Source organism: Ixodes scapularis, unplaced genomic scaffold, assembly GCF_016920785.2.
Source record: "Ixodes scapularis isolate PalLabHiFi unplaced genomic scaffold, ASM1692078v2 PGA_scaffold1__304_contigs__length_218370807, whole genome shotgun sequence".
Classification (NCBI taxonomy): Eukaryota; Metazoa; Arthropoda; class Arachnida; order Ixodida; family Ixodidae; genus Ixodes; species Ixodes scapularis.
Window position 1 is genome coordinate 135,307,586 of NW_024609846.1, and position 12,361 is coordinate 135,319,946.

General features: G+C 42.7%; 1 protein-coding gene across 3 annotated transcripts in view; it reads left to right on the top strand.

Annotated features, from left to right (window-relative positions):
- Positions 1 to 6,538: 6,538 nt before the first annotated feature.
- The window catches only part of LOC8031283 (rab GTPase-binding effector protein 1), a 78,344-nt gene continuing 72,521 nt past the window's right edge, over positions 6,539 to 12,361 (top strand). The window contains exons 1-2 of one of the 3 annotated variants that reach the window (XM_029987859.4): positions 6,539 to 6,698; positions 11,052 to 11,156. In XM_029987859.4, coding sequence (XP_029843719.3) covers positions 6,650 to 6,698; positions 11,052 to 11,156 — 154 coding nt within the window. In that variant the 5' untranslated portion in view covers positions 6,539 to 6,649. The remainder of the gene's footprint in view (positions 6,699 to 11,051; positions 11,157 to 12,361) is intronic. The other 2 variants (XM_029987860.4, XM_029987861.4) reach the window with 2 other exon arrangements.

The window sequence follows — 12,361 nt, forward strand, 5'->3', positions numbered from 1 at the left end:
GCATAGAGCGAGACAACTAACTTATTCGCTAATTGAAAAAAAATAATGGGTAGTCCTCAAGGCACCTATAGCATTGAGGTGTAGCCACTATTTTTCTCAATCATCCATCCAGAGCTCGGCGCCGTTCAGACGTCATGGCAACTTCTGTGCAAGAAGCAGACGACTTGCTCTCCGCATAGAGCGAGACAACTAACTTATTCGCTAATTGAAAAAAAATAATGGGTAGTCCTCAAGGCACCTATAGCATTGAGGTGTAGCCACTATTTTTCTCAATCATCCATCCAGAGCTCGGCGCCGTTCAGACGTCATGGCAACTTCTGTGCAAGAAGCAGACGACTTGCTCTCCGCATAGAGCGAGACAACTAACTTATTCGCTAATTGAAAAAAAATAATGGGTAGTCCTCAAGGCACCTATAGCATTGAGGTGTAGCCACTATTTTTCTCAATCATCCATCCAGAGCTCGGCGCCGTTCAGACGTCATGGCAACTTCTGTGCAAGAAGCAGACGACTTGCTCTCCGCATAGAGCGAGACAACTAACTTATTCGCTAATTGAAAAAAAATAATGGGTAGTCCTCAAGGCGCCTATAGCATTGAAGTCTAGCCACTATTTTTCTCAATCATCCATCCAGAGCTCGGCGCCGTTCAGACGTCATGGCAACTTCTGTGCAAGAAGCAGACGACTTGCTCTCCGCATAGAGCGAGACAACTAACTTATTCGCTAATTGAAAAAAAATAATGGGTAGTCCTCAAGGCACCTATAGCATTGAGGTGTAGCCACTATTTTTCTCAATCATCCATCCAGAGCTCGGCGCCGTTCAGACGTCATGGCAACTTCTGTGCAAGAAGCAGACGACTTGCTCTCCGCATAGAGCGAGACAACTAACTTATTCGCTAATTGAAAAAAAATAATGGGTAGTCCTCAAGGCACCTATAGCATTGAGGTGTAGCCACTATTTTTCTCAATCATCCATCCAGAGCTCGGCGCCGTTCAGACGTCATGGCAACTTCTGTGCAAGAAGCAGACGACTTGCTCTCCGCATAGAGCGAGACAACTAACTTATTCGCTAATTGAAAAAAAAATAATGGGTAGTCCTCAAGGCACCTATAGCATTGAGGTGTAGCCACTATTTTTCTCAATCATCCATCCAGAGCTCGGCGCCGTTCAGACGTCATGGCAACTTCTGTGCAAGAAGCAGACGACTTGCTCTCCGCATAGAGCGAGACAACTAAATCTCCAACTTGCCAAAAAAAAAAAAAAATTTTTTCTTTTTAATATTGTTCACCCGGAATCGGGTCGTTACAGCAGTGAAGGCAACAAAACCATGCAGAATGGCCATATAAAGAAATATACACCCTTTAATCAGACACAAAAATTAACAGTAGTTACAGAGAAGCATTAACAACACAAGGCCAAAACAGCAATATGCAGACCGCTTACCAAAACGTTAACGTACAATGTAATTACAAAAAAAAAACAAAAAAAAACCTTTCTAGTTGCTACAATAGCAATTCATCGAATCATACATAAAAATACTAATAATTTAACAAACAGGGCATCACACCAACTAATGCTATTATCAAAATAACAGTTCGGCATACAATGATGTTAATACTCCGTCGACAGGTTGAGCAAATTATTCATAAAAGTATCAACACTACCACAATCAACTACGCTCTATGGGAGGTTCTTCCAGTCTAGAATTGTTCTGATAAAAAATGAGTACTTGAAAGTGACATTCTTCGACCTTCATACCTCCAGTTGTGCGGGCCTTACCACACCGCGCAACTGGTAGTAGAAAAAAAAAAGGGGGGGGGGGGGGGGGGGTTCACTCTGTCAGTGAGGTATTGCTGGAATGGCGACTTAGAGAAAGCTCGTTGGCGGCATACGAACGCGTCTCTCCGGATAGGCATAAAAATACGCATGCTCGATTTCTCGTGCCTCGCCCATAAAACGCTCGTAACGTATTCCCGAGACGGGAAGCGACGGGCAGCCATCTATTTTATTTCCAACTGACACGCATCTGCGGTGATAACATTCCAAGCCAGTATCACCGTATATTCTCTGTAGTGCAGGCGTACTGCGCCTTCAACGTAATCCCATCCAAAGATTCCTGCCACAACTATTTCGTCCATATCACGCCGTAGTCGTCCTTTTCTGTCTCTGAGTTATTTAATAATGGCTTCCTTAAAAGCTTTCGAAACAATGTTACATGAGAATCTACGGCAAACAAAAAGTAATGCAATTACAAGGATACATTATTCCAGAAAATGAAAGTCGGGGTGCATCCATTTCGTCATTACTCCGGTGGCTCGTCTGCCACGAGCGGTGGCGGTTTTGTAGTGATTTTACGCGATCTAAGTGGCGTTTCTAAAGCGAGCATGCACTGGCGGCCATAGCTGTGTGCGCGACTGCCGAGCGCGTGCTGATGGTGAGCTCTCACAGCTCTTTCGCAATGTGCATTTCACACCATCAAGGCTGCCTGTCTTAGCAACCTATTAATTATGAGCTCGTGCTGAGCATGCACTCAAACAGTGCCTTCAAATGTAATGGCCAGTGAACATAACTGAATCCCGGGAAAGTTGCGCGCCAAGATCTCCGTATGGTCGCCATTTTGGTTCATGAAATGAGCAATTTCCCCTTGACTTCTTCATTCTTGGTGAGCCGATCTAAATTTGGTGGTGACGGCTAGATAGACGTTTTTTGAATACCGAGATTTTGCTCTCCACACACCGGCGAAACAAGGTTCGTACCGCCACCACATACGACGCCGGTGCTTGAAGGCATCGAAAAATAATTTTCCTCTCTTGAAATAAGCAAGAAGAGCAATATCATTCAAAGAGATCTATGTGATAAGCAGGATTGATAAGTCAATTGCTCGCACAGCGTCAAAGACGCGTATATTAGCGAGGAACGCTTTCAGAACGATGATGCTCCCTGGCGATCTTGGCGCGACAATAGTTGAAAACGACTTTTTGCAAGCTTCCAATATTCGAATGGACCACGATGGCAATTATTCATGGCAACTGAGACAGATCAGCCAATCACCTTGCTAAGTTTGGTCGTCTGTGTTGGTATTCGTGTGTGTGCGGCTAGCAGGCAGCGAGGGCAATGACGCCATGTCTTTCAATAGTAATAATTAGTGTCACTAAATAAGCTAAGCTTCAGAGTAACGATACTTACCCATCTTGTGTCTTAAATCATGGTTGTCAGTTATTAGAAGCCTTATCTGATATCATAGGAAACAATTTTGCGTCCTCCACAAATCTTTAAACAGTTCGCGACGGAGCGGACCAATAATACATTAGCTTACTAACACCGAATCTAATGCTGAGGAAGTCGCACATTTGAATCATGACGATCGGCAGTTGCGTCTGCTCTGCAGAAGTACCAAAATGGCGGCGCTCACAACAATATCGGGGAACAGAGTGCCGGCACTGTAAGCGTAGCTCATTTAGTAACTTTAGGAATAACCAGCAACACTTCAGGATGGTGTCGCGTGCAGGTCATACCATTAAAATATTTTAATACCCCCTATCTTTTTCGGAAAGCTTCTCCCATCAAAATCCTCAAAAACCTCCTCCTACAAAAAAAAAAAAAAAAAAATTGTGATTGGGTCGGTTTTAATTTTAGTGAACAGTATAAGAAAACAAATCATCTGAAATGTTGGATAGCGTCAGTGTACCAAACGGCAATTAGATAGAAGCCTCAAGCTTATTTTTACATCAAGAACATGCTACGTTAGAAGGCACTTCTTTCTTTTAGTTATATTATTTTAGGGGCATGAAATGTCAGTTCTGCCGGCATACCTGTCTGTATGGCACCCTGCCTTTCCGCAGAAGTCGCACGCCCTTCATGCTTCCTTTTTTTTTTTTTTTTTTTTTGTGTGCTATAAAGTTTGAAATATGAACTGATAAGCCAAGAAATTCACCAGGGAGCATGCTCGGTTTCCCGCCTTTTTTTACATCCGTGTGCAGATTTCTTCAGTGGCGGTTATGCAAGCAATAGTATCGCTCGTAATCACTTTTGCCTTGTTTAGGTGTCTCCTTTGGCTCAGTTTTGTAAATATATCTTGTTCTATGTGTCCTAGGCTTCCCCATTCATTTTCCCAGACTCTTGTTCGCCTGTCAAGACAAGAGGACTTGGTGTAACTTTCTGTAATAAACATTTATTCATCATCATCATCATCATCCATGGGCGTCGGCAGGATTTTTTCTTGGTGGGGGCAAAACTTTCGCACGCGACATTCCTTTTTTTTTTAATTTGGGGGCCCGGACGGGGGGTGGGGACCGGGGTGTAGTTAATACATTTCCGCAACAATTTTACAATGTATTATACGTATAAATTCTTAAAACGAATCTTGGCTTAAACAGTGCTTAGTTCGCAGTCCTAATCGCTTCTGTAAAAAGGCCCCCACAAGTAATGTGACATCTCTCGATTTAGCTCCTGCAGCCCGGACGTAAAACTGTTGTGAATAGTGAACGGGGCATGAACATATCACCTGGACCAACCTGCTATCACTGACGAAGGGACCACCGGTCATTTATTAATTTTTAATATTCTGCAAAACGACAACTAAATAAGAACTAAAATATATATTCTTGGCTGCCCATTCATGTACTTTCAAAACACGAGGAAATATGCAAGCAAGGAAGCTTCTCTACAACGTTTCCAGTCTTCGAATAAAATCCAGTTCAAAGATGCCATCGACGAACTAGACTTCCTTCATGACATTTTCGTTTCCCCGATGAAGTCTGTCTTTTCATAATACTCAAAATATGAAGAGAGAGAAAGCTTACCCTATTGAAAAATCCGGCAAAAACTTCCAGTGACATTCGGTGGAAACGGGTTATTTTCCACTCATTTTCACCAGAAACCAGCGTGGTTTACCAGTTTTTTGGTGGAAATATTACCGGCCGCCACTTTCAGTAACCAGATTTCGGTGGACGTTTTACCGGAGTAGATAACACTAAAATTAGTGTGCGAGCGTAGAAGCTACACAACTCCGAAACAAACAAATCGTTTCACTTTTGGTAACGCGAAGTCATAAAAGCTCAAGATTTATAATAGAGAACCAAGCTGAGGAAGCACCGATACCCCAAATACAAAGACCGAAAATGCATATCCCCGATTATAATTTGTTTCAGGGTGCCTGGTATCACTAACGTTTCTAATGAGCTTTTTTTTTTCTTTTTTGTTTTGTAAATGTAGCTACTTATATAAATATATTTTCCTCAGTAAATCTCTCCTCCATCACCTCAACTTATAACTATAGTTCAGAGAATCTATATAAATTAATGGGGTTCTTCCTGTTATATTTAAAAAAAAAATGATGTTAGAGTGCTGTTGGCTATCTTTGCGTAAGTCTTGTATTTATCTGGTCAACTTTAGTTTGCCTGGAACTCTCTCTAGGCGTACCTGTAACAGATAAGTTGAGGGTGAATCCTATATCAAGCTGAATTTTGGAGGCAAAGGTTGCTTAGGAGTGACTGTGACAAGGATTGCCTCAATAGAATTCGACTCCGAGCCCCGGCAGAGGTCAGAGGTGACTGCTTTCTTCGTCCCACAAAATGAAAAGCCGCGGTCAATGTAATTTTTTCGGTAAAACGAAGACACCGATAAAGAAATCCAGAGCTGACAGAATAGTGACGCTTGCTACGAACTTTCAGAAAGAACAACAACTGTACGGTTGCGAATGTGGACTGGGCGGTCTCTGACGCGCCTTTCCCTGGTGTCAAACGGTGAGACAGTAAATTATGGCCCAAAGGTCAGTTGAGTTGATGACTTGGTGCGAACATAATTTCGTGCAAACACAAACGCCCGACCCCTGACCCCCCCCCCCCCCCCCCCCCCCCTCCTCCCCCCCTTAACCTGCTCAGAAGGTCATGTTCACCGTCGCTCATGGCTTGCTCCTCAGTGAATTGTCTCGAAAACACGGGGGCGAGGCAGTCTGGCTTGTTGCACCCCCCTGTTGCAGCCCCCTGCGGACGCCCATGTCATCATCCTATTTGCCTGCTTTTCTGACGGCTACTCTTTCAGATTTAAAAGTGAGGCATTTGTTTGTGTTGTTTAAATTACCGCTCAACAGAAGCTAAATAAGTTACTAAAATTATCCGCTCTTCAAGCAATGCTCATTACTAAAAAAGAATATACAGCAAAGTAACTAGTACAAGCTTAGGCTCAAACTCAGTGAGTGTAATCGAAAAAGGTTGTCTGCTGACTCAGACATAAATAAAAGATTCTGATGACTCGAACAGATGTGTCCGCAGAAATAGCCATGTTGGCTGGCCTCCCCATCACTAAACGAGTTTATTACCGAAAAAGAAAGGTGATCACTGCTCAGCAAGGGTTTTATGATGCCATAATAATAACATATGCATAGCGTATGCTACCTTCCCGATAAATAAGAACCACTGCGTATAGCAGATTTAGCCGCAGCTGCAATGTTGTCTGCAACTACCCGTAGCAGACGACGTTGGAACACCGGAAAAAGCGTCTCGACATAGTAGGTGGCGCGAAGAGCGTTCTTTACGCACGTATTTATTTTTTGGATTATTGACTTCCGCTATGCGGAGTGCTTCAGCGAAGATGAAGTTTCGAAATTTTACGATGTGAAGTTTTACTTTTAGCGTGACATAACACCGTCACCATGGACGAAAGAGACGTAGGTCACCAATCCGCAAATGGAGACACTGAACGTGAGTTCCTTGTGAGGGCCGAAAGGCTTTCGCGATGCACTTAGGCTTAAATGTAACAGTGTTTATGACGGAAGACCGTGCATCAATCGCTCAGCACCAGACCTCGGTGACTGCCCAATTTCATTTGGGTCCACGTTATTCATGTGACAAAAAACGGCTTTCCCGACACCACGTAATGTCGGCGACCTCGCCGAACTCGCAAATCAGCTGATTGAGTGAGAATCACGAGCTTACGGATACATCTAGTAGTTAGGAGAAGTATGCTGTAATATTGGCTTGTTTACAACCTCCGACAGTTCCAAATTTAACTGCCACCTTTGCACAGAAATAACCTAGCAAGGGTAACTGAGTCCGGGTAGGTTTTTCTGCGCTACTAATTTGACGTTTTATTTTTCTCCTAGTCGCATTTCGATTGTTTTGCTACAAATCAATGGTCGTCTTATTCCATCGCTTTTTGTAGTTTTACAGTGGAAATGGGGGGCAAAAGAAAGGAATGCTCTAATATTTCTTACCGGTTACATTTCTGAAACGCATAGACTGGTCGTGGCCTGGTAGCTGTATACATTCAAGGGAACGTAATCGAGAAACCGCACTGACTTTTCTTTATTTTGTTTTTGTCTCGCTGGTGTATCATTCCATGCTCCGTTTGGTTAGTTCGCAGGCATTCCAGTGTCGATTTCCGCGTGACATCAAACGTAACGTATTTTAACACTTCGTAATCTGAAAATTTGTTCCTGGACTACCCTTTGCCTCTAATGAAATGAAACCCACATTATAGTAACACGAGACACGGACGCAGGCTGGGAAAACTGTCTGCGTTACAGCTTGCTGCAGCTGTTGTCGCAAAAAAATAGCAGCGTGCCATCTTACAAACTCGGTAGCGTTTTTATGTGTTTGCTCACGGTTTGCACATCGAACGTACCAGAGTCCAAACTGGGGAAGTGCTGGGAGAAGCACCTTGATATAGGTGAAATGTCTTGCTTCGTTTTTGTGCAAGGTGTGTTGTTTCATGGGAGGAGCTGGGTAGAGGGACTTCTCAGCACGTCTGTCTCTTCGTGAGTCGTTACAGCATTTAAACAGGTGGTAGCCCTTTAAAAGCCCAGAAGAAGTATTTTTTTGAGAGCAGGTCTCATTAAATTTGAACGTATTCTCAGCTTCAGGCAAGAGCCCCTTTGTATTGATGTTGGAAAAGCTGCACAATTTCTCATACTCATCTACAAGCAGTGTGTTAGAGTGTCATTACACAGACCTGCATGTTGTCACAATTTTTTGCTTGTGTATGTGTTGCTGAGTTTGAAGCAGGTTGTCTGTAATGAATGAAGCAGTTTAAACACTTTCACGGGCAGCGATATTTTGGAGTTACCGTAAAATCTTGAGAGATAGCCCAGCTAACATCAAGAGCAAATCGGGTGAAAATATGGAGAGGGCTAACTTCAAGAAAAGTAAAAAAAATTGCTATTTTAGGTCATCTCCCTTCCAAGCTTGTTATGGTGGCGAGGGACGACGAAGCAAAGATGACTGTACTTCCCACTCAGCAACGTTCGCTTATGTCCCGCCATAGCTAACTAGCTGCATTTACTTTGAGGCCATTATTGATCCCAACACTACTATTACTAAGTGTGGGCTATCTTTTTATGTTTGTCCGTCCCTTTTTGTCCCAGTCTCGGGGTTTTTGTCGAAATGGCTATCTTTCGGTGTTTGAAAAAATATAGCAAATCAAGCCAAAAATAGGGGTGGGCTATCTTTCGGGGGTGCGGCATTTCTCGGGGTTTTACGGTATACAGAAAGCTTTTTGGGTAAATTCTTTACTGCCAATAACACCCGTTTTATATTATGTTATTTGTACAAAACAATTTTTTAAAATTATTTCTATCAAGATTTTTTTTTTTCACACATATGTAATAGTGGAAGTTGTCTCAGCTGTTTTCATCACTCTAGTGTGTACAAGAAAAAATAAAAAAATTGTCAGTGTTTTTTTTTTTTAAATTTTAAAACTAACCTATGTACTACCAAAGGCCATTCACCGCCGAAATGTAGTGCTAGCTGTCTGGACGAGATGCCAAAGTTTCAGAAGTAATCTTTATCTTATTCAACCATTGGAAGTGATTTCCTGAAATTTACAGTGGGAAAATGGCAGCCAACGAAGCCCATGAATACATGAAGATGTATGGCATTAACTACTGTGAAGGGGCCCCATTTTTCCATTGAATATTTCGGAAAAACCCTTATAACTTTTCGATGAGATAATGGCACCTCTAAAACTTTAGCGTTTGGTCCAGAAGGCTAGCGCTACATTTGGGAGGAGACAGCATTTGGCAATGTATAGTTTACATTGGTGTGTAGTTTATATTGGAATGAAGCATTCTTTTTTCTTCCTATAATAATGAAGGGGATGTTTGACATGCATGTGCATCAGCAATTTTCCTATTATGTCATTGCATATTTAGGTAAGAGAAATGAATGAGGCTGTCAGCTTTCACCCTGAGCCTTTTTGCATATGGTATTGGTCAAAAGATTGAGGCCATGTCATTTTGAAAGAGGTCAACCTATGAAAATTTATGAAAATAGTTGTAGCAATAATTTATGAAAATAGTTGTGGCAACACTTCAAAGCTTGTAGCAAGCTTTGAAGTGTTGCTGCACTGTGGTAAGGTTTTTCAGTCATTTTTCCGAGGGACCTATTCTTAGCTTGACTCAGAAGAAGAGATACCTTTCTTTAGGGACTATACTTGAAACACCACACATTCTCTTACTTGTTGACTTTGTGAAAACCTTGTCAAGAATTCTTTCTATGGCCTTGTTTCATCAAGCAAGAAATAATTTTCTTAAAGGCTGATGTTTACTTTGCCGTTCTGCCCTCTGCTTCCTCACCGGCATCTTGATCTGGGCAAGGCAGAGAGAGAAGCTCTGGCGCTATTCAGTTCTCTTCAGCATAAAAACACTTTCCGAGAGTTTTTCATTGAGAATACAAGTTCCCTTTTTCCCCATTTTTAACCAGTGTCACCAATCAAAGCTTGCCAAAATCAGTAACCTAGAAAAAATCACCCTAAGACATGTCCATGGGAACAAAATGTATTGTTGTATGTAACCACTGCAAGAGCTCAAAATTCTGCTCTATGGGAGATTGCATTTTCATTGCAGGTTTATTTTTATGAAATAACATCTGTAACAAGTAAACATTTTTAAGGTTTGTTTTTCTTACGCAGTTGGTACCAGTTTCACAACAATGGACATTCCCACATAAAGGGGACATAACTGTCCATTGAGACGAAACAACTGGACGGCAAAAACAAACTTCAAAAATGGCACTGTCCCTGCCAAAACAGGGCGTCTGGTCACTCTAGCTGTGGTGATGGAACGCTCAAGCCTTGGGTACATACTTTGTTTTTCCTTCTCTCTTCTACCATGAAGAGAAGGACAGGTCTCATCTCTTGCACACTAATGAGTAACATTGAAAGGGGAGAGAGCATTGGTCGAGAAGGAAACTGCACATCTCAAAACCTTACCAGAAGAGGACTAAGTGCATTCATTTCCAGGGATGATTATATGCCTCAAGGCTAGTTCACAGATCCATGTCTGAGTGTGATTGACTATTAAAACATTACGCCAGATTCCTTGGCTTTAGTCATCCTATCTGGCGGGGACGAGGATGTGGGTGAGGCAGGAGAAGTAATTGCATCGGACGAGGCCCGCTGACTTGACAAATTCAAGTGGCGACATCTATCCAACAGCCTTGAAGTGCTTCCAATCTATCTGTAACTGTATTCGACGTATACTGTTTTCTACTACATTGTCAAGGGTAGCGTAGCTTCCACAGTGCTGCAGACCATCATTGCTGCGACAGCGCGGGCACGTGCCTTCCTTTTGCATTTGAGCACGCTCGTGCAAGTAGGTTCGAAAGCGTCGTAGCACCGCAGAAGCTGCGCTAGTCTCGACAGAGTAGCACAAAATAGTTGACGCCGATCGTAGACAAAATTTTGCAGTATATGCTAGATCAAATTTGCTGGCCATCTATGAGAAGCAGTCGCTTATGACATTGTCAGAATCTTTTCGAGCCCACGGTAAAAGAATTGATGCATAAAATATATGCAGGTGGGAAGTGTTCCAGGGTCACACTCAAGCGCAGACATGTGAACCAGCTCTTATTCTCGAGAGGTTTGAGGGGGGGGGGGATTTATGAAAAAGGTTTGGCAAAGCGAGTCGGGGACAAACATTTTCTGCATATAAGCTGAAGAAAACATGCTCATTTTTTCATCTTTTATAGTAACCGCCCTTGTCGGAAGGCAGGGTGGACATTAAAGTCTCTTGAGGGGCTCAACTCTGAGCGATGTCCCGTGGTGTGTTTGCCGTGCAGAGGAAGGCACGCTGCTGGTGCAGCTGCGCAAGGAGAAGGAAACCATGGAGGCAGAGTTTGGCCTTAAGAGGGCCAAGTTCAAGGAGCTCTTCATGCAGAAAGAAGGTAGGCTTATGCCACGAAAGATGAGAGAGGCTTGTGGGAAGTGGACAGATTCTCTCCGCCGGCACGATCCACTTTGCTCTGCGACTCCGTCGCTCCTTGTTTGCATGTTCGGTCGCAATTTCATGTAAATAACTTGCACTGTGTCATGGTCTTTATATGGAGCAGTTGAGGAGAGACAGTAGACCACAGTGTAGCAGCCCTTAAACGAGAAAGGTGTGTTTACTCGTTGCTCTATAATTTTTTAACCCTGATCTCTCTACGAGGCAAATAATAGACCACTTGCTAAATCCCCCAAGTGTCCTGGTCCTCAACCGAGGAATCATGGGAACGGTATTTCTTCAATTTTTTAGTGAATGCTAATTTCGACCTGAATAAGTGTTGTGTAGATTGCAGAGACCTGTCATATCACTTCTGAAATTTCTTGTCAATGTCAGCGTTTTTCACACTGCATGCAATCCACACCTCAACCTGGCTGACTCGCAAAAATCTCTTACAATGTTATCAATTTAATGATTATTGTTCTAGCAGGAATGGCTTAAAAAGCCGAGAATTCGCACAAACCAAAACCAGGATTTAGCTCGGAGTCAGCGGGGCTGTTTATTGCATTTTTAGCGTTTCCAAGTTAATATCGGTGCCTTTGAAGCTGTATGAAAATGATAGTATTGTAAGAGATTTCTGCACTTTGGGCCAGTTGAGGGGTAGATTGCATGCACAGTATCTGAAATGCTGAGATTGATGAGAACTTTTGAAAGTTATATGAAAGATTAAAAGGCTAAAAGGCATGAACAAACAGGACGAAAAAAGAGACACGTACGACACGTCCTGTTTGTTCGCGCCTTTTAACCTTTTAATTGATATGAACAAACTAGCCCCAACCAAAGTTTTTTTATGAAAGGTCTTTGCAATCTACAAAATGCCTATTCAGGATGACGCTGGATTACACTCAAGAGTGTGTAAGCATCAAATTGGTCTATATTACCGACCATTAGGGAACCAAAGGAACACCAATTCCATGACTCCTGGAGTGCGGGCCGGGGCACTTGGGGGATTTAGCAAATGGTCTATTACCTTTTATTGTCAGCTTCGCTCACTTTATTGCCATTTTTGGAACTTCTAGAGTAGCCGTGCACCCCAACGCTTGCATATACTTTAAACGTGCAACCTTGGAGTAGGATGCTACACGCAGCGAATTTCTTTTAGCACTA